General features: G+C 40.6%; 1 protein-coding gene across 1 annotated transcript; it reads right to left on the bottom strand.

Annotated features, from left to right (window-relative positions):
- Positions 1-22,846, bottom strand: LOC145411842 (uncharacterized). Its single transcript, XM_080281801.1, has 6 exons — positions 22,768-22,846; positions 17,906-20,089; positions 12,811-13,026; positions 9,267-9,413; positions 6,281-6,473; positions 1-1,527 (listed from the first exon to the last, which is right to left on the bottom strand). Exons 1-6 carry the CDS (start codon positions 22,792-22,794, stop codon positions 113-115), a joined length of 4,182 nt encoding a protein of 1,393 aa, XP_080137927.1. The 5' UTR covers positions 22,795-22,846; the 3' UTR covers positions 1-112.
- Between the last annotated feature and the right edge of the window lie 260 nt (positions 22,847-23,106).

Raw genomic sequence — 23,106 nt, forward strand, 5'->3', positions numbered from 1 at the left:
TATAACAACACTGATAAATGACACAAACTGAAATGTCTGCAGATAAATCACTGGAGGAAATAACAATTTTTACAGATATTTCTAAAATACTTTTACAAAAAGTCACTTGACATTATCTGTTACTACTGACTGGGAGAACAAAATCTGAGCAAATGAGATTTGGTTGAAGTATATCCTGGGTAAGATGTGTGGCAGTGGCATGAGTGTGAGCATGGGTGATATATCGAGCAGGTGGAAGTGACGGAAAGGCTGAAGAAGAAGATGACACAGCAGTGTAGTCATAGGAATCCAAGCTTGCTGATACATTCAATTCCCCATGACTCTGGATGGAGTGAAGACTCATCTCCTGTTTCACCTCCTGCTTTAAAGGCTCCCTGAAGATTTGATCTGAGGTGAGGGAAAGGGGGTCTGCCTCCTCCAATGTCTTCTGAGTGGTTCTCATTACATCTGGCTGTACATGAACTTGGTCTTCCTGTGATGTAGGCACCACCACCAAGGCCTCTGAGTTCTGTGACAGACTGAATGGCTCTACCATGACCTGCCCACCACTCCCACTCTCAGCATAGGAAGCAGACGAGGATATGGGCAATGTGTGCAGCTCATTACTGGATACCAGGGATACAGCCTGAAAGTTGTCTTGTGTGAAGAAAGTGGACGGTATCAGCTGGATTATCTGTGAATCCCCAACAGTGATGATATGGCTTTGACCTGAGTTTGAATTCTCCCCCATTAATATGATACTCTCCTGGTCCGGAAGTAAGATGCCTGAGGTGTCTTTAACAGATGACTCTGTGGGCAGGGCAGGTGACAGAACTGAATTTGAAACTGACACAATCTCATATTCCTCACCATCTGAATATTCTGCATTAGGCAGCTGACTTTTCCCACTGAGAGATTTATCTGTATTGGAATCTAATTCTTCAGGTCTTTTAAATTTTTTAACAGCTCTGGATTTTAAAATTTCATTGTGGGCAGAGGACATATGTCGCTTTAGATGTGAGAGCCGTTTATAACTAGTGCCACACTGGCACTGGTAAGGGCGGTCATCTGAGTGAATTCGAAGGTGGCGAGCCAGTGAAGATTTGTTTTTGAAGCTCTTTTTGCACTCAGAGCATTGGTAGTTGCGCTCATCAGAATGCACAAAACTGTAGTGGTCTTTCAAGGTTGCCAATGCCTGGAAAGAACTACCACAAATTTCACACATAAAGTTACGGCTTTCCTGATGCAATTCCATATGTCTTTTTAAAGTGTGATTACGATTTGTTTTATAATCACAATGGGGACAACTCCAAGTGATTCCTACTTTATGCTTTGAACGGCTGTGCTTTGAAAGCATAAGTCTGGTAGGCAACTTTATTCCACAATATTCACATGTAAAATCCAGTTTATGCTTTGCATCATAAGCATGATCTTTTTCCATATCATTAGTCTGCAACATCTGTTCGTGGCTAACACTGTTCAAGTGTTTGCGGAGACCTCGTTTATGACTGAACTGCTTGTCACACATGGCACACTCAATCTTCATCCCTGGGGGGGGAAAAAAAAAAAAAAAAAAAAGTTAAACAAAATAAAAGGAATATCTGATATGACGTACTGTACAGAACTGTCATATTATGTTCAGCACTGCCCAAACATATATGTACTGTGCTACTAGTCTCCTGAAGAGATCCTTACATAAGTTAAATCATCTGTACTGTTTAACCCTTTGGATGCTGTCAGCAACAACAGATAAGATGCGTTGCCTTCTACATTAATTTAACCTTATTTCTACCTTTGTTCTTAGCTGTATGTAACTTTGTTAACCAAAGCACTGCAAAATACATCCTAGGATGTTTTGAGTTTAGGACCGCAACATGCATCTTATGATGATGGGCTGAAAATTGAATTTTAAATTGTTCTGATGGTCATTACAAATCAACCTGAACAGGAAATTACTTGGAAAAGTGCATAACTATATTTCAGCATGACCCCTTGCATTTAATGCCCATAAAAATGACCACGGATTTAATGCCCATAAAAATGACCACGGATGAAGTAATTTTTTCCTGAAAAATTTTTAGCTTTAGGATATGGCAGAGGCTAAACTATGACACATATTGACCTAAAAATTGATACAGTTACTTCACTATACTGTATTTTCTATGAGTCTGCAAGACCGAAAATCAGTTGAAGGGACATAAAGAGACTGATTTTCTTTGTGCACCTGGGTTTTAGCATATACAGGTATTCCCCAAGCAGTAGTTTACAAACTAATGCAGTCTGAAGTGCTAAATGCTCTAATTTACATATACTTGATATGGAAATAACAATTATTGTCAAATTTTATTAAGGCAAAGTCAAGCCAAACAACAGAAGTGAACAGAACAGGTGATGCCACAAAACATTCTAATACTGGTAAGTAGTGACAGCCATCAGCACTGCAAACAAATTTCTGAGACCTGATGATAAAAGCCACAGACTCCATGGCTAATTCCTCCCCCACAGGTTCATCACCTGATTACATACTGGGATGTGGCCAGGACAGACGTCTTCACTGTCTTCTCTGACAACCAATACATCTCCCTATCAACGACAGCACCACATAGTGCATTTAACACTTCGCCACACTGATTCTTCCTCCATCACCCCAACGTCTATGTCTGCTACCAGATTATCACTATGGTCAGAGTGGGAAACAGCCTATGCTATTTCAGCTTCTGTCATGCACATACCACGCATCCGGTTGGCGATAACCTCCACGGCACTGGTATTTAGGGTCATGCAGGAGATTAATACTGTACCTTGGTCAATCAGGTCTTGCTGATGAGGCTGTGCCCCCACCATTTAGCTGGAACTCCAATCACCAGCATCAGAAGACATGGTACCACCTCACAGCTGGTAAAACCCACCAGCTGATGAGGTCAGGGCACACAAGGAAAAGAAAACTATACAAACACACTGCCCACCATGAGGATATGTGAACAGTAAGACAGCTGGCGCTGGACCCACTTATAATATCACATTCCTCCTTTTCTGCAGCTTGGTTTTTCAAACTCTACATTTTCCTTTTGGGTGAATAAGTCCTTCAAAATTATGCAACCCTCAACTACAGTACCATTAACAAGATCATAAGTTTTCAAGATGTGAGAAGTCTTGAGTTGCTTCTTAAATGACTAGGAGTTACAAATAATATCTCCTTGCAAATCATCATCATCATCATCATCACCCCACTTTTTTTTCTCCACTAACAGGACAGTTGAGGTGAGATAACACTAGGGAAGTATAGTGCCACTGCTAACTACCAGTTCCAATAACTGCATTCTCTCCAAGAATGCACTTGTGGTGGGTACTTCACAACTTACAAAGGCCTGGCTTTAGTAATAAACGTAGAGCCAAATTCAATAGTTCATTCACTTTTACTTAAAGGAGGTTTTGTCTCTATCCAGCAGGGTAGGGCTGGCAGCACAGGGTCCTTCAGGTCGTAATCAAGCGACTGTGCTGACACCGACTATTACAGTTCATCCACACCATAACGCTCCTTCACTTCCTCATTTGTTAGTCTGTCTCTCCATGTGACTTCACTTGCTCCAGTCAAATAACCCATTTCCACTGCTCTCACTCTTGAGCTGTGTCCCTCCAGCAAGGTCCAAGCTTCACTTCCATACATTAGAGTTGGTATCACAATACTGTCATGCAGTAACTTTTTCACTTCCATGCTCGCTTCCCTGTTTCTTATCACAGCTTTCAAAGAACCAGCAACCTTTCTTCTTTGCTGTACCCTTTCAAGCACTTCACCTTTTAAACTTCCATCCCTACTCATCACACTACCCAAGTACTTAAATGCACTCACATTTTCCATTGCCTCCTCATCCAACCTCAATGTACATTCAGTGACTTCATTTCTCTTCAAGACCATAACACTACTTTTCCCTTCATTCACCCAAAATTGCTCCACTTAAAATACAGGCTAGATACGTAAAATCCATCCAAGACAATTTACCAACCAACAAAGCTCCAGGCCCTGATGGAATTCTTCCAACTGTTTTGAAAAAATGCTCCCCAGAACTTGCTTCTGCTCTAGCTAAATTATTATGATTATGCATACATATTTCTTCATTCCCTAATTCTTGGAATGAAGCCAATATCCACCCTATTCCGAAGAATGGAAGTTCCTCCGACCCTTCTGATTACAGACCAATAGCTGTCACGTCTTCTCTTGGTAAAGTATTTGAGATTGAAATTAACCCTATCCCGTGAAGGGAGGAACGTAAAGTCTGGCTGTGCGCGTAACTCTCACTCAAGAACTTTCAGAACAGTCACGTAGAGATATTTTACTTCTATCGCTTGTAGGAAAGTTACTATTCATCATAGAAAGGCCACTTTGGTCTCAATTTGAAGATGAAGAGTTTTGCTCTGTCATACATTGTCCAAAAAGACAATATATGCAAAATAAAATGCAAAAAAAGTGAGTAGAAGTTAGATGACATGCTAAAGCTTTACATTGTCCTTTAAAAAAATATTCGCCAAAAAAAAAAAACTATTCAAGAAGTAATAAAATCTTTTGCTTCAATATGCAGCTGAATAAATTTCTTTTCCAATAATGCATTATTTGTTGTATTTTCTTAAATAATAACGTCGGATATATATGCGAGAAAAAGGAGCATAAGTGTTTGGCAGGAGGTCAAGAGGTGTACATCCTACCTGTGAGGAACCTCACACCACACTGAGCCATGCAAACCAAGTGAGCACGCATGCACCAGCTGTGGCAGGCTTAGCTCCACCCACTTTTGCCCGTCATCCAACAAAAATGACAACTCCCTAAAAATTTCTTTAGAGATTACGTAGGATGACGGGCAAAGTCGTCATACTGACGTCAGATGTTGACAAATGCACAATGGCCCAGGTCATCATTGGTAAATCTAAGGGTTAATGAGCACATAGTTAAACATCTTGAATCCAACAACTTAATTAGTGATAGACAGGATAGTTTTTGCCACAAAAAATTCATCCATCGACCCATCCACCATCCAATCCTACGTTGCCCCAGGAAAAGCGTAGGAGCCCAGGGCTAGGCAAGTTGGTCCTGACATTTAAGATGAGAGTGACCAGCCTCACTCATCCCTGAGTTGCCTTACGTGAGCAATAACCCTAACTTACCCCTAGGATATAAACCTTCTCCAGCTTAATCTGACTGGAGCGCCACAATTACCCACTAAACCACCAGGTGCCGTTATATGGTTACCACCCAGCAGAGTAAATGGTTTCCTGGTGTGCAGGAAACCATTCGACTTGTCACTCAGTGTTAAGTCACCCACAGGCAGAAGGAATAGGAAAGAATGAAGGACAGAAAGGCAAAAGAGGGAGTGTAACGTCACCTGTAGGCAGAAGGACGTGGAAAGAATGAAATAAAGAAAGACAGAAGAGGAAGAAGGAATGGAGGGACGAGAGGAAAAGGTAGACACCCAAAAGCAGCACTACATCGAGTGAGTGGATGGCAAGCTCAATGGCAAAATGAGATAATACTGTACGACAGCCTTGCATCCTTTCCACAGCAATTCTTTGTGACAAGTACCATATTCTAGTGTAAATTTGTTGCTATAGCTCAGCATTCAAGATGGAAAAATTCCAATTTTAAGCCTTGTTAAAGCTAGCAGAATATAACTGTAACTTGGAGAAAGAACAGACAAGAGGTTTCTGCAGTTTTTCCTTGTCCTTAAAATAGAAGAAAAAGATCCTAGTAATAAAAAAGAAAAAAGGCAATGGATGATTCGACACATTCTATGTCATTCCTGTGACACCAAACCACAGTTATGAGAGGGAGCTGTCTTAAGTCTCTTCATGAATATTAACAAAAACCTTATGAATATATACCTTACCAACAAACAATGGTTTGTGGTAGGTCACGATCCTGTACATGAGGTATGGGTGTTGGTTAACTGAAGGTTAACTGCATCCCTTGTTTTTTGTGGTTTCAACTTTGCCAGTTCAACTATTTGTAGGTGAATAAACCATCACAAAATATAGTACACAAATTTGAGGTGTATTTTTATATGATTAAACAAAACTAATTATGAAATCATCTGAATGGTCACTTTAAACAAGTACAGTAGATTCTAATGTCTGTTGAAGTTTTGGGGCACTAAAATCACATAAACAAATTATGGGTGGGAAGGCCATTTTAGATTATTCGCGAATTTTTCCTACTCACAGGTGTGTATACCAAAATACAAAGGAACAACTACAGTATATCAATATGTCACCACTGGAATCACAATAGCTAGTCAGTTTTAAGTTAACTCACCACTGTGAAGCTGAAGATGTTGAAGGAGATGTGATGGTCTGTTGAAAACTCGAGCACACTTATCACATTTGTACTCAGGGTCACAAGCAATATTCTGTGGTAACATTTTGTGCTCTGTCCGGCAGTGTCGCAGTAGAGCTCGCTTGGTGTGGAAAGGCTCTCCACACATTTCACATCTGTTTTTGTTATGATGCTGCAAGAAAAAAAATTACACCATTTATCACTAATCACCAACATTCCAACTCAGTTTCTGACTACAGTACTACAATGAGCTATGTAGGATCCAAATTACCAAAACATATATTGCTGCTGTTCTGGCCCCACTTTCATCTAGATGTAAACTTAGTGGGCAGCGGGTCGAAGTAGCCCTTCTCCATCAGTTCAACATCCTTCTTCCGGGGAGCAGGGAAGGATATGAGGGACATGTGTTTAAGCTACCAGCAGAGTTGCCTGGTAATACTGATGTCACCACATGAAAGCAGCCCTCTCCAGCATTATAAAAATACATAGGAAACAGAAGTCAGAACTGGTCCATTCACTCATTTACTGATAATTCAAGCTTTACTTTAAGCAAGTAGATTCTGATATCTGATGATGTTCTCAAAGCACTACAATGATAATTCATGCTTTACTTTAAACAAGTAGATTCTGATATCTGATGATGTTCTCAAAGCATTACAAAGACTTTTTCAATCAAAAGTTTAATTATACCTGCATGCATTGTTCTGGAAGGGGGGGGGGGGGAGTTATTCACCAAAATTCCCATTTGTGGAGATGTCTACACTACAACTCCTGTGAACAGGGAGGGATCACTGTTTACTATATGTCCATTTTGCTTCTGTTATCAAAGCTTAGACTACTTTTACAAAGGCTTTAGCCAAGAAAACTACAAACAATTTTACATTCATCTATCTGACTCTGTTGCCAACAATACTCACAACTTTTGTCCACAATGTCTGTGACAATATTACCAACAATGTTTTGGTAAAAATGACCACTTTCTAATATTATCTTGTTACACACACACACTGACCTTAGGTGGCAATGAAACCAATCACAAGTGAGCTTGGTGATAAGTTATCATAACCCTTCTTGCAGAGTGAGAAGGAAAGATACAAAAACAACGACCAGGTGTCCAACCACAGCTAGAAGATAGGGATGTTGCAAAGTAAAAACTATTAAATGAAGGACCGTGGGCTAGTCATGTGGGGCATATGGGAAGAGCAGAATGTAGTAAATAAATGGGTGTACAGTATAAAGTAGCTGGAAAACTCAAGGGGGAGGAGGAGAGGAAGACTAAGACAAGGGGAGGGTTGTGACATATACTGTACAGTGGGGTCTCCTAATATAGGGAACCTCAATATGCAAAACACCTAATATGTGAACTCGACTCAGAAAAAAAAAAAAAAAAAAAAAAAAAAAAAAAAAAAAAAATTAAATGCAAAATGGGAAAAACGGTGTTCCCTCTCAAAATGGTAGTGTCCGAAGCCACCACCAGATGGCTGACCAGTTTCCCACCCTTTCCCTCATTCACAGTGTGTCTCAAGTCAAGTCTCAAGATTATCAGGCTGTGTCTGCCTGCACCACACTTGCATATTGTGGTTTTTAGCGCTGTACATGACCTGCTCTTTCTCACCTGTTACATCATGGCCCCACTGCTTCATTCCAAGAATAAGGGGATCACTTTGGAGCTGAAAATGAAGGTTATAAAGTTAAATAAGCAAGGTAAAAGGAACTCAAACACTGGACGTGACCTTGACTTAGGTGAATCAACAATGATGAACATTCTCAAGAACAAGGAGCAGGGTTTAAGAACCATCAAGACTTATTGAGGCCAGCAAAAGGACAAGCGCAGTAAGGTTGCTAATCCCGCAATTATACAAATGAAGCACTACCTAGCACACTACATTACAGTACAGTCACAGTTCCATTACCTTTCTCTGACCAAAAGTCTTTCTTAAAATGATAATCAATAATGAGGAACTACTGTAAATGATAAAGACAGGGTGAGGTATCAACCATAAACACTTGCAGTATTTCCACTGATTCAGTGGTTTCTAATATGCAAAATTTCCAATTCGCGGTGCATTCCGTCAACCATATTCTCACATACTGGGAGACCCTACTGTATCTGGGAAGGTGGGTTGGGATGAAATTAGAGACTGTTGTAGAGTTGGGCCTCCATAAGATAAGATATAAAGTCATGGACAGAATGGGGAATGAGCGTATGGCTAGATGGGTTCATAAGAGTGGGGTGGGGTTGGGGAGGGGGTGACCACGGATGAGATGGAGGGAAGAGGTGGAAAAAGTACATAAGAAAAGGCAGTGTGGGCTGGGGAGAGTGCAGGCACATGGTGGAGGTCAGGGTAACATGGAGGCAGTCTGTTTGTAGTCACCACTACCAGGATTAAGGTATTTAGCTATAAACATACAGATAGACAGCATTATACAAGTTGACAGATATATTTGAGGTAGGTGGAGACGCTCACCATCCACTCACTCGATGTTGTGCTGCTTTGGGTGTCTACCTTTTCTACTCTTCCTCTTCTGTCTTTCTTTACTTCATTCTTTCCTCTTCCTTCTGCCTATGGGTGACTACACTCCCTCTTCTGTCTTTCTTTCCTTCATTCTTTCCTCTTCCTTCTGCCTATGGGTAACTCTATACTGAGTGACAAGCCAAATGGTTTCCTGTACACCAGGAAACCATTTACTACGCTGGATGGTAACCGTATAACCAAATTATGGCACCTGGTGGTTTGGTGAGTAATTATGGTGTTCCAATCGGATTGAGCCTGCGCAGGTTTATATCCAAGGGGTGGTTGGGGTTTAATGCTCACATAATGCCACTCTGGGATGAGTGAGGCTGGTCACTCTCATCTTAAATGTCAGGACCAACTTGCCTAGCCCCAAGCTCCTATGCTCCTCATAGGGCAACATAGGATTGGATGATGGATGGATGGATGGACAGTTATATTACTGCATTTACCTTCAGGTGGTCATCATACTGCTGACGACGTTTAAAGCTGGTAGGGCAAATGTGGCAGTGGAATTTTGTTGACTTGATGTGGTCAGCCATATGCAGCTCAAAGCTCTCTTGTTCTTTGCAGAACATGCCACACTTCTGACACACTACCTGAAATCACACAATACTGTTACCTGTCATCTCACACAACAAACAGCAAAGGACCTGCACAATAGCACACCAGTATGTTTAGGTGTCATAAATCTCTCGTGGAAGGTGGGGGCATCAGCTATCTATTCACTTAACGTAGTGCTATCTTCAGGTGGCTGCAATGAGTGAGAAGACACATCCTCTCCTGTAAAACCATTTACTACAGTGATTAATAACCACAAAACCAAATTACACCGGATGGTCTCTGGGTTAAGGCAATCCACTCAGATGAGACCCATGAATGTTCTAATGGGTGGTTGGGGTGTAATGCTAACACAGTGCTAGTCAGGGGCATCATACAATACTGTTACCTATCATCTCACACAATGAATTGGTGGGTCGTATGCTGAAAGCTTAGATCACGAAGTGAAATGTAAGCCCCTAAATTTTTTTGGTTATTAATGGAATACTTTCGGTTATTAGGCACAATCAGCTTGCATCCTACATTAGCATCCTACATTACAGATTGCTGTCAGCATTGATACAGGAAGGTCAAACATATTATATTTTCATCATGTGCTTCAGAAAGAATGTAAAAAATAAAGTTTCTACTCCACTTCACAATTTAAGGCTTAAGCATGTAACCAACAGCAAGGGAAATTACATGATGGCCCAGCAATAAATGGAATGACTGACTAGGAGAGAATGAAAGAGACTGACCAAAAAAGAATGTAGCATGAGAAACTCACTTAATGAGTGTAGGTGAGGGAGGTGGGAGGGGGTGAGACTGAAGGTAAGATGGAAGGATGGGGTGGAGAGGTACCTGACAAAGGGATGTGTGAGTTGAAGAGAGAGCAGCCTGATGGTGGAAGACAGAATGACATGGAGGCAAACTGTTTGTGCCCATCCTTTCCCAAATTAAGGTGTCTGGCTACAGGTAGACAGCAACAGAATTCCAGTCCCTGCTATTAATACATGTATTTACAAACAATTTTTAACTGTGACTTCTTATAGGCAAGAACTTTCTCACAGCTGGACTCTACATTGCCATACCTGAATCCATTGATAATAATCACTGGATACAATGAAACTATACTCTTTTCACTTTAACTTGACCTAAAATGGCCGTCTCTCCACATCCAATGCTAAGCTGCACCAAGAGATTAACATCAAAATACAATGCTAGTCATGAAGATATGCTATAGAAAAGACACAGAGTTCTATCTACCTATCTATCTATTGCCAGACGCTTTAATCCCGTACGGGGTGACCACAAACAAATCGCCACCACATCGCCCTGTCCCCTGCAATTTCACTGCCCTGCTCTCAACTCACACCCCCCTCTCTCATATACCTATCCACTCCATCCCTTGATCTCATCCTCGGCCTCCCCCTCCCTCTCCCTCCCCTCCACCTCACTCACATACATTCTCCTCATCAGTCTCTCACCCTCCATCCTCTCCACATGGCCAAACCACCTCAGTGTGTTCCTCCTAATGCTTCCTATCACATCCACATCCACACCACAACACTTCTTTGTATCCTCATTTGTCAGCCTGTCTCTCCATGTGACTCCACAAGCTCTTCTTAACTCATTTCCACTGCTCTCACTCTTGACTTGTGTCCTTCCAACAACGTCCAAGTTTCATTTTCACATGTTAGAGCTGGTGTCACAATACTGTCATGTAGTAACTTTTTCACTTCCATGCTCACTTCCCTGTTTCTTATCACTGCTTTCCAGGAACCAGCAACTTTTCTTCCTTGTTGTACAGAGTTACAGCACTGAATTACCCTGCTATTGAGCTATGAGAAATAAACTGCAAAAGGACAAAAATCTGGGCCAAGTCAAGGTTAATGAACTAAAATACTGTAACTTACTAAGCTTATCTCCAACCAAAACTATACAGTAATCCCTTTAAGACCTGGACGCCCAAGACCTGGACACACCAAGTCCCGGACAGTTTGGGCTTGGGTCCAAAAAATGTCAATGTGGGGGGAAAAAAAAAAAAAAAAACGATGTGTGTTCATCCCTACCCTAAATTTGCTGCGCAGTGACGAACTGCTGTGTTTTGGTGCGTAGTTCTGGCGACATCCACTAGAGTGCCCCTGCATCCTCCCCATTTCCCGAATACCTACCGTCGTGACTGCACACTCGTTGGCATGGCTGCCCACATGCTCGCTTTTGCGAATAAACTTTGAATAAACTGCAATACCTCGCCACTAGACCACACAGGAATTTACAGTGTTGTGCAGTGTTAAGAAATTAGAATTCAGACTGCAAAGGATTAAGTGCAAAGTGCAACACTGGCATGTTGCAACTAGTTTGGTGCAAGTAAGACCAGAATGCACAGTGTTAAACAATTATAATTCACAGTGCAAAGAATAAGTGCAGCACAACACTGGATTACTGTACATGCTTCAAGTGCACCTTCACCAATGTCTGAGCCACAGAGGAGGCAGCTTAATCTTCGCGATGGCCACGGATGTGTCGTAAGTACTCCGTACACTGCTAAATATTTTCCTTACTCACTTCTAATTTCTCATTCTCTGGTTCTTTTTCATTTATTTTATGGTTTCTGTCCCTTATTTGTGTGAACAGAATCTTACCAGGGGCATTTTTCCCAAGTCCCGGACAAGACCAAGTCCCAGACGTTGCTTGGGCTTCGGATCTTGGGGGGATTACTACCAAAAATTCTGATGTGGCCAAATGTGATCTAAGATGGTCTCTTGAGCTGAACTGCTGATGCATTGTATTGATGAGAAGCAGGATTTGCTGGAAGGTTCTCAGCAATTCTCATCATTCGGTTATGAGTCAGAGTTGCCAGTTAGCCTGTATTTGTAAGTAGAAGAATTTAGTAAGTTGTACATTAATTTTCGAGCTCTTTTTCTCTATAATGTTTTATTTATGTGACTGTTTGTTAAATTATGTAATTTTAGCTCAATTTGTAAGCTAAATAATTTAGAGTGTTATGCAGTGTATGAAAACTCTGGATATTTTGGATGTCTCCGAGTTGGTAACTGTTCCTTCTCTGAGAATGTAGTATATCATTCTAGTACATAGGAAGCTTATACCATATAAAGATGGGGACAGGACTAGAGGAGTTTCTGTTCAGTCTGAGTTTAGTTCAGTGTTACTTCAGCGTCACTGCAGTTAGTGAAGACTGTATAGCTCCGGTACTTGCGAAAACAGTGGTGTAGTTGGCATGCATAAAGTGTAATTAATTGGTAAATAAAGACAACAAAAGTGAGAAGCCCGTGTTTGTTTAGTACACCTGAGCTGATCCTGTGTACTGTGCATTGAAATGCAGACCCTACGAAGAAAGACTCACAGAGTGATGTCCTTCCTATACTGAACTACTGCTGTTGGAGACTGAGGCAGTGTGAGACATGGATGTACCAGTATGTTAAGGAATCTTACCTCAGTGTGTGTTGCATGAACCTTAAGGTGGTGGTAGAGAGAGGACTGCTTCAGAAACTTGCGAGTGCAGCGTGGGCATGGGTACAGCTTGGAGATCAGGTTGTAGTTGTGCTCGGATTTCATGTGAGCCTTAAGCTTTTTGTGGCTGCAGAAGCTCTGACAGCATTTACTACACACATTCCTTTTGTGGCCTTCAACATGTCTGGTGTATGTGACCTAAAGGAGGACAATTAACTCAATGTAAAACAAAGCCACATTCTTGCTGGATATGGAATTTCCCTACCAACTCTTCCTTATCATTTTGTTTTGCTTGTTTTACTTTAATATACTCTTTCATGCTATTACATCTCTTTGTTACTGCTACAGATTGCATAAGATATTAACAAATCATAATACAAAAATAAACTGACATGGAAGATACACTAGAAAGGTGACTACGCTTATATAAACACGACCCATACTGAACCTTAGGAGTGCACTGATAGAACTACAACATTCAATACATTTATTCTGGATGTTAATCACTATGAGCAATACACCCTACTGGCAATGGCTGCAGCCAATCCCATATTAGCACATTTTAGTAGGATCCGGCCTGAGGCTAGGCTGCCACAGTCAAGATCATTAAACGGTAGGAGACCACCCTATGTCTCTGACAGCATTGTGCATCACACACACACACACACACACACACACACACACAAATAGGTAAATACAAAAAATAGGTAAATACACACACACACACACACACACACACATGGAGAGGGAGGACGTCCATCACTTTGCTCTGCACTGGCCACCTTTGGCTGCAACTGGCCACGCCTAAATAGTATATTTATATGAGTCAAGCTCTGTACTAGGTTAAATTATGTGATGTTCTAATAAAGTAGAGCAAGTATAAGCAAAAGTGTTGTCCAAATAATAGAATACATCCAATTAGTGCAAGAATCTGCTGATAAAACACATCATCAGCTGGGTGTCATCTATCACCTGGCAGGTAGCAGGAAGATGCAAACTTGTGAGTAAAAGTGACCTTTCTGGGCGAGAATTACCGCATGATGAGCACCATCTTTAGTAAAGTGAATATGGAAGGAGTTAAGAGAAGGGACGAAGGTAAAAAAACAGGATGATGATTTCTACCCAGAAGTGGTTGAAATGGAAACATATAATAAATTAGTGAAGAATGTGAATAAACTGGAGAAAACTTTTCAAAGTGAAACAGATGAAATTCGGATGGAATTATGCATGCAGAAGGAAGAAAATGAAAAAACAGTAAAGGAATTAAACAAAAAAGACACCACAACAGATGAGCTGTTGGCTGAGGTAGTTTCACTTAGAAGGATGGCTAGTGAAATGGCAAGTACAGTTGTCAATCATGAGAATATTCTGGAGGAGCTCAGAAATGATACAGGGACAATTAGGCAAGCAAGCAGTCGGATAGACCAAAGCAATGATACTGAAGAGAAGATAACCCAGGTGAGCGAAATGATGAGAAATTGCAAAGATGAAGTACAAACTACGTATGCTGAAATGGTGAAAGTAAGGAAAGACTTAGAAACAAAATTTAAAAAAAAAAAAAAAAGCATTAAAAAAAGAAATGAAAGAAATCATTAAAAACAATCCAAAACTGGTCACAGAATCAGCAGATATCAACAAATCTACAGTAATCACTGGTACAGATGACGAAGAAATAAGAAATATAATTTTGAGAGACAAAAAGAAATGGTAAATATAGTGAACATACTGAAGGAAGTATCAGAAGATATCTGTGATAAGGACATGGAGGAACCCAAAGGCTAGGGAAATATGAGAGAAGTAAGTCAAGGTCCCTAAAAGTAACCTTCGAGAGAGTGAACACTGTGAAGGAAATGTTAAAAAATGTAAACAAGCTCATGGGAAAAGAAGAATTCAGAAAAGTATGGGTAATAAAAAACGCCTAACTGAAAGGGAATTGGGAATACTAAAGGAGAAGAGAGAGGAAGCAAAACCAAAGAATGAGGAAAGATCAGAGGAAGAGAATTTTTTTTTACAAAGTAATTGGATTGCAGGTACAAAAGTGGTACATAACCAACAGGGATAAAAAGAAGGAAGGCAGTAGACTCAAGCTATGGCAAGTATGTAAACAAGATGATTAAGTTGATGTACTCAAATGTAGATGGAATAGTGTCTAAATTATTAGTGATGAAAGGTAATACTTCCTTCCTCTTCTGTCTTTCTTTACTTCATTCTTTCCTCATCCTTCTGCTTATGGGTGACTTCAAACTCTCTCTTCTGCCTTTCTTTCCTTCATTCTTTCCTCTTCCTTCTGCCTATGGGTGACTGCTGTACACTGAGTGACAAGCCAAATGGTTTCCTGTACACCAGGAAACCATTTACTATGCTGGGTGGTAACCAAATAACCAAATTATGGCCCCTGGTGGTTTAGTGGGTACCAGTAATTATGGCGCTCTAATCAGATTGAGCCTGTGAAGGTTTGTATCCATGGGGTGATTGGGGTTGATTGCTCATGTTATGCCACTCAGGGATGAGTAAGGCTGGTCACTCTCATCTTAAATGTCAGGACCAACTTGCCCTTCTCCGGGCTCCAACGCTCCTCCTGGGGCAACGTAGGATTGGATGATGGATGGATGGATGAAAGACTATACCAAAGAAAAGGAACCACATATTATCCGCCTAACTGAAACAAAATTAACTCCAAAGATATCAAACGATACCCAAACTTAGAGGAATACAATCTATGGAGAAGAGAATGAAGTTTAAGAAAAGGAGGAGGAATTATAATACAGTATTAATACATAAAAATCTACAAGTCAAAATAACAGAACTAGATATACCCTCACAAGTAGAAATGAGCAGTGGAGATTAACACATCTGAAGGGAAAGTAATTGTGGCAAATTTATACATGCCACCCAAAACAAACACTTGGGAAAGACGTGAATATAAAGACCTGGCAGAAAGTACCATACAATTCAGAGTTTAAGAGCATTATTACAGAGAATGGAAGCAAAATCTGAAAGAATTATGTTAACTGAAGATTTCAATACAAATATAAATAGGAATACTCTATGTAAGGTAAGGCAATGGATGTTGGAGCAGCCCTAATGAGAGAGGGCAGTGTTTGGAAACTCCCTGTACCATTGTTTGCAGATGATACTTTGTTGTTAAGTGAAGACGAAGGGGAGTTGCAAGGCTTGGTGGATGAGTCTGGAAAAGTGTGTAAGAAATGGAATCTAAAGGTGAATGTAGGGAAGAGTAAAGTTATGGTCCTTGAGAGAAGTCAAGTCAGTGAATGTACAATGTGGTTGGATGAGGAGGAAATGGAAAATTTGAGTGCATATAAGTACTTGGATATTGTGATGAATATGGATGGGTCTGGAGGATGAAGCGACTGAAGGGACGCAACAAGGAAGAAAGGTTGCTGGTTCTTTGAAAGACGTAATAAGAAATAGGGAAGTGAGTGTGGAAGTGAAAAAAGTTACATGAAAGTATTGCGATACCAACTGTAACATATGGCAGTGAAGCTTGGACCTTGTTGGAAGGACAGAAGTCAAGAGTGACAACAGTGGTAATGAGTTATTTGAGAGGAGCATGTAGAGTTACATGGCGAGACAGACTGATGAATGAGGAAGTGAAGGAGCATTATAGCGTGGATGTGGATGTGATAGAATGCGTTAGGAGAAATACACTGAGGTGATTTGGCCAGGTGGAATGGATGGAGAGTGAGACACTAATGAAATGAGAGTATGTGAGTGAGATGGAGGGTGGGAGAGGGAGGGGGAGGCTAAGGATGAGATGGAGGGATGGAGTGGAGAGGCATATGAGAGAGGGGGGTGTCAGCTGGGAGGAGGGCAGTGAAATGGCGGGGGACAGGGCGACTTGGAGGCTATATGTCTGTGGCTACCCCTGATGGGATTAAGGCATTTGACAATAGATACACAGACTGTCTACAACCTACCCAGAGAAACATGAGTACATCTAGCCAGCCTTGACTGTGGCCATCATCCATCCCTGCTACAATATCAACACAAAATACAACTCACAAACAATCTGCTAGGGTCACACTGCAACGCAGTCCCCACACAACAAAATTATTCACCTCATGCACAATACTATTATAACACAATTGTCCAAGGTAACCCAAACAAAGAGCCTCTAGGAGCAACCAGCTGAAGTGGCCAGATTACTGCTGTCCACTGGGTTCATATTCAGATGAGCTTGGGGTTACAACAACAACTCTCATGATGTACTTATCACTTTATTCTTGCTATCTCTGGATAATTTTTATTCAACCCTAGGAGAGAGATCTCATAGTGAAAGTGTTTATGATGACTATAACTCCTCCTCCAGCCTGACAAGTCTATCCTAAGCTGAATAATACTGTCTGGATGGGAAGGGTAGAAGGGGAAGACTGGAGATAGATGAAACAACAGGGGTGGAGTGGTTGTGTGAGTATGATGTCAAGAAAGGGTAGCCTGTGGGCAGAGGACAGGGTCACACTGAGGCAATGTATTTGTGGCCACCCCTTCTAAGATTATGGCATCTGGCTACACAGGGTACAGATGGTAATGGAGGAGCTAACATTATGCACAAACACAGCATAGTGATGAGTTTCTTCACTGAGGGCCACTGAGAGACACCAAGGGCCACTGGAAAAGCACGGTTAGGTTAAGGTGGGTGGCTCTCGGTGACCCTCGGTGAAAAGACCAACCTTTACTTTTCTGCAGACAAAATGTTGTATTCTTTTCATGTGATTTATGTACTGTACATCAATGCTAAAAAGACAAAACGAACATACAAGAGAAAATAAAGAGGCTCTAGGTGAAAAGATCGAGCCCAGCATGGTAGTGGAGAGAGACAAACTTATGCATAAATACAGCATACCTGGTAGTAGTGGAGGGAGCTAACATTATGTATAAAACAGCATAGTAGTGGAGGGAGCTAACCTTAAGCACAAATACAGCATAGTAGTGGAGGTAGTTAATCTTACACATAAACACAGCACAGTAGTGAGGGAAGCTAATCTTACACATTAATGCAGGACAGTAGAGGTGGGAACTTATGCATAAATGCAGGACAATAGTGAAGGAAGCTAACCTTATGCACAAATGTAGCATGACAGAGAGTGCAGGAGAGGCGAGGGTTGCAACACTGTCGCTGGTGCACTGAGAACAGGGAGATGTCTGCCAGTTGTCTTCTGCAGGTTCGACAACTCACTGGATGCAACTTGCCAGCTACCACATTCTCACACCCAGCTTCCTCCAAGTGCTCTGTCTGGCATAATGATTTTTCTTTTCTAATCTTATTTTTACACCCAGTCTCTTCCAATGTGTCATTCTGGCATGAAGATTTTTCTTTTCTACTCTTACTTTCACACCAAGCCCTATCTGAAGGATCATTCTGGCATGAAGATTTCTCTTTTCTACTCTCAATTTCACACACAGCCCTACCTAAAGGATCATTCAGACATGAATATTTTTCTGTTCTCCTCTGGTTCTCACTGCACTCTCCTGCCAAATCAAATGCATCAACAGTGTCTGGTAGAGAATGATCAAACTTTGATGGTGGAACAGACTGTTCATTCTCAGCTACAGTATCAGAAATTTCCTGTGCAGTCTCTGAACTACAAGTAACTTTATTTATTCCAAAATTCTCCTCCAGAGCATTACTGCCAAGAACAACCTCACAGCAACCTTTATCAATGACTAAAATATCCCCTTCTGTCAAGCTGACACTGGTTTTGGCAAGAGGTAATTTGTCTTTTGCCATCTGTGCATGAATCCTTTTCCTGAAAAACCTCCTAACCTCTGACTGTTTTTGTTTTTTAGTACATGTGTTTGGTTCACAACTACTGGCTTCAACTCTATATGAGTAACCTTTTGTAAGTGGCGATTTAATGCTTAATTTTTGGTAACAATGAAATGAATCACTTACATTCAAAACACTAACTGCTTTGGAACTATGAATGCTGGATGCACTACTTAGATCTACAGGGTTCTTATCATTGTCTAAATCACTGAACAACTCTTTCTGTTCATGACATTTCTTTGAAAAGTTGTCTTTATGGCATGCTTTTTCACAATTTTCTTTTTCTAAATAAGGTAATATATACTGATTTTCTTCTGTGTATAAGCTTTCTCTGTCACCAATGTTATTAAAATTTGTTAAGTTGAATGAGCCTGAGCTACTTTCATCAAATATTAGCATTTTATTGTTTGCATTTGCCCTAGTATCATTTCTCTCTTGTTTTACATCAATAATTCTCAAATGTGTATCATCTGTCAACAATGATTCATGTCCCACAAAAGTCTGTGCATTACCTGACTCCTCGAGTGGATCAACATTTTTACTTTGAGTCTGAGGATCCAAAAGAGAGGTCAGTTCTGTTGTTCCTTGAGTAGTGTGACTCAAGTCCTGTGCACTTAGTAAGGCCAGCTGGTGGTCACTGTGGGAGAGAGGTGGGACAGGCTCATGCTGGGGCTCAGCCACTTTGTCTTCAGGGCTGCTGATCTCCAGTATTGATTCATACTTGCTCTGATTATAACTCTTTTCTACATAACCACCAACCGTGTTTGCTGGTAACAGAGTATGAGCAATATATGTTCTTTCTCCTGGAATATTATGATTGTCATGATCATTTGTTGTCTGCAACTCTGATGTATTCTCTTCTCCATGAGTAGTAGAATTTTCGTCAACTGAAATCTTTCCATTGCATGGACTTTCTGTTGGTTTTTCTGCTCTTATCTGGGCTCTCTGAGTTGTTTCATGGTTTATTTCATATTCCTGAGAGTCATCATATTCTCTTGGGTTTTGTGCAATCAAAAGAGATTCTTCGTTTTTAGCAGTATTTAATTCTTTGTGTGGTGAAGGCTTACTGCCCCCAACAGCAACTTTAACTACAGTCTCTTCTAGGCATGTGGATTCTGAGAGCTGATGAAGAATACCTATGGAACACTTTTCTTGGAGGATATTTTGATAGACATGGGTGGTTGCTTGGTTAGACTGACTTCCAGGCTTCACTTTGTCATCTCCATGTGCAACACATTGCACCTCACCTTGATCTACATGAAGTGAATGGCACTCAAGATGGATATGTTGAGATTCTTTACATAAACTCTGCTGACTTTTTTTAGCACAGCTTTTTTGAGATGCTAATGAATCCTTAAATGCAGTGTCACAGTTGCTTTGTACTTGATCTTTCAGTGTTAGCTGCAAGAGGTCTAAAGCTGCTTGTTGCTCTCCTTGGGGAAGCTTCTGCAATGTTGCCAGCAGTCCACTAAGCTGAAATACAGAAGAACATTGTACCTGTATGTGACTAACCAGGAGAGTACGTACTGTATGCAAGTGAGATGGAAGGGGAGACAGGAATGGGAGCTCAGGGATGAGATGGATGGATGGGGTGGAGAGCTAGCTATATGAGTGGGGATGGTGACTTGGAGAAATGGTAGCCTGATGGCAGAGGTCAGGGTGAGATGGAAGCAATTTGTGAGCAGTCATTCCTTGCAGGACTATGGCATCTGGCTATAGGCAGATAATTTTGTACATGGCAATGGCTAAGGACTACACTCTACTATAATATTCATATGTACCGTGTGTATATATACCCCACTCACTCGATGTAGTGCTGCTTTGGATGTCTGCCCTTTCCTTTCTTCCATCTTTCCTTTAGGAAATTCTTAGCCTTGAATAGATCTGGGATATCTCCTGAACATGTGTTGCAACTGTATGTCCTACTTGAACTTGCAAAATATTTCAACACTTCTGGAGTCACAGCTATCTTGACACATTTCATGAGGCCATCAGGAACAAGCATCACACATGATCCAGTTAAAAATGTCATTCCCTGGCTTTATTAAACACTAAGCTATTTTTCCCAGCTGCAAAGTTCTGGTCCTCTTCAATGATATTCCTATAACACTTACTGGTACTTGTTATTTGGCTGAACCCTGAGTCTGACCTTTTGGTGTCTTTGGTGTACAGTACATACTGGCAGTTTTGCTAGCCTTCCATCCTGGGAGACTGACCACTTTCATTATACATATTTGTCTTAGGCGGCTTAACTGACTGTGGTAACTTCCTGCTCTGTCATTTATGACCCAACTCCTCTGTCATTTTATAATTGGTAAGCTAAACTGTTGTGGAAGTGCTGATATGGCAGAGAAGTTTCAAAACACCTTTGTGAGTTTAAATTTTCAAATGGAATATTTACTATAAATACCGTACTTAATATTTATGGTATTTGTGAGTGTTACCAGGCATTCATTCAGGAAAGTTAGTATGTGAGATATACTGCATACACTTGGTTCTTGGTGCTGTGCTCCAAACTGTGCACATAACAGAGTAGCAATAGGTGGACTTCCTTGTGACTAGAATAGGGCAAAAATTACACAACTTATTAAAAAAGGGATAAAAAATTACCCTCTTATTTACCTGCCAGAGTCACTGATCACTGTAGTCTCCAAAATAATGGAAAGTGTAATACACCAAGAGCTCATAAAGTACCTAGATAAAAATAACCTCTTAAAAGACTCACAACATGGACTAATGAACGACGGAAGTTGTCTCAAAAACATGTAATGTTATTTAGTTGATATGTTAAATGCTGTAGACAGTCAAGGCTGTGTTAATGTGAATTACTTGGACTGGAACATGGCATTGAACATGGTTCCTCACCAAAGGCTGATACTTGATTGGTAACTTAGAGGCCTAGGGAATAGGGTAAAATCTTGGAGTTGAGCAATCATTTCTTGTTTGACAAGTTCCATATGGAAACTGTCCTGCTGCAAGGGTAAACATAAGCTTTATTATAAGCAGCGGAAGCATCTTACCACATCAGTTTTTCTTCCTGATACTCTTATATTTTTCTGATCATTCTTGAGGTGGTAAATAAACACTTGTTAAATTTGTTTCCCCTGCTGTTTTTAGCTATGTTTGCTGACAACTCTTGTTTGATTTATCAGTGCAATGACAGAAGGGACTGTCCTGACCTAAGTGTTTGACCAAACCTAACCCAACCAAGCTTACCTGTAACTAATATTTTTAGCTCAGCTGGTATAACTTTAGAAGTAACCAACATTACCAATTTTCATTATATTACGTCCTTGAACTATTCTAACTAAGACTTACCTTTTAAGCCTAGTCTGAGTTGGGGGAGCAAATTTTGTAGGGGTAGTCATACTGTATAGTGGCTTAGGTTAGGCTATCGCTCAGTAGTGGATGAATGTCGCGCCATATTGGCTGGTGCAGGCGTGTGCACTTGGGTCTATGTCAGGCCCTAGGTTAGGTTAGGTTAGTTTAATGCAAAATACTGTGTTTTTAATTAATTTTGATCTTGATTTTGGGGAATAACCTCACTTTTGGAAATCTTACTCAAAATTCCAAAAGGGGGATTTTCCCCCTAAAATGAGGGTCAAAACTAATTAAAACAGTATTTTGCATTGGAAAACATAAAAATAGTAATAACAGAAAACGTTGGTTACTTCTAAAAATGTACTGCTCAACTAAGTTATGCTAACCTAACCTAACCTAACCTAACCTCCAGCTGGGAAATGGGAAACAATCTATGTTTGAGCACATTTAAGTCTTCCATTATGCCAGAAACAAACAATCATAGACAAGGCTTAAGTAATGTGATGATAATAAGAAGGGGTAAAGTTTTAGGCAGGAAAAGGTCATCTACCACCATGAAAATATTCAGAAAAATACAAAGTGGAGGAATATGAACTGAATCGGTATGGCCTTTCTGCTGCTTAAAGTAAAACGTACATTTGCCACTGCAGGAAATTCAGTGTGTGGTAAAAATGAGTTTCCTTGGTTACTCGTAGAGTTTATCCAGCAACCTGACCACAACTGGGTATCGACTCAGCTGAAGAGGTACCGTAATGGATCTTGCTAAGTGAAAAACTGAGTCAAGTACTGCCGAAAGAGAAACTTTATATACTGAAGAGGGCTTAGCTCACCTGCTTCTTGAAGTCATTCATTTCCATCCGTGTTACCTCACGGCATCATTCATATCAAATCTTACTGGTTTGTCTGCACTCTACTGCAACTGCGGAAGCCGTCAAAACAAAACCCAATTCACCGTCACGACAATTCGCCGCTTGGATGTTTCCCCGTCTTTACATATACTCAGTGTGTGTGTGTGTGTACTTAGCAAATATATTGGTAAAGGCACTTTTTATTTGTAGCAGTAGAAGGACCGTGCCCATTCAATCCATATTCCTCCAGTTTGTTTCTGTATTTATCTATTTTCACAGTGGTAAATTACTTTTTCCTGCTGAAAATTTTTCATTTTTTTT

Source organism: Coenobita brevimanus, chromosome 91 (assembly GCF_032717465.1).
Source record: "Coenobita brevimanus isolate Jiangsu-jjx chromosome 91, ASM3271746v2, whole genome shotgun sequence".
Classification (NCBI taxonomy): Eukaryota; Metazoa; Arthropoda; class Malacostraca; order Decapoda; family Coenobitidae; genus Coenobita; species Coenobita brevimanus.

Excerpts from the sequence above, each read along its gene's own strand:
- LOC145411842 (XM_080281801.1), bottom strand. The coding sequence starts at position 22,794 with ATGGAAATGAATGACTTCAAGAAGCAG. Across the intron at positions 13,027-17,905 it reads ATGCTACATTTGTGCATAAG|GTCACATACACCAGACATGT; the intron begins GTTAGCTTCCTT and ends GTCCTCCTTTAG. Across the intron at positions 1,528-6,280 it reads ACATCTTCAGCTTCACAGTG|GGATGAAGATTGAGTGTGCC; the intron begins GTGAGTTAACTT and ends TTCCCCCCCCAG.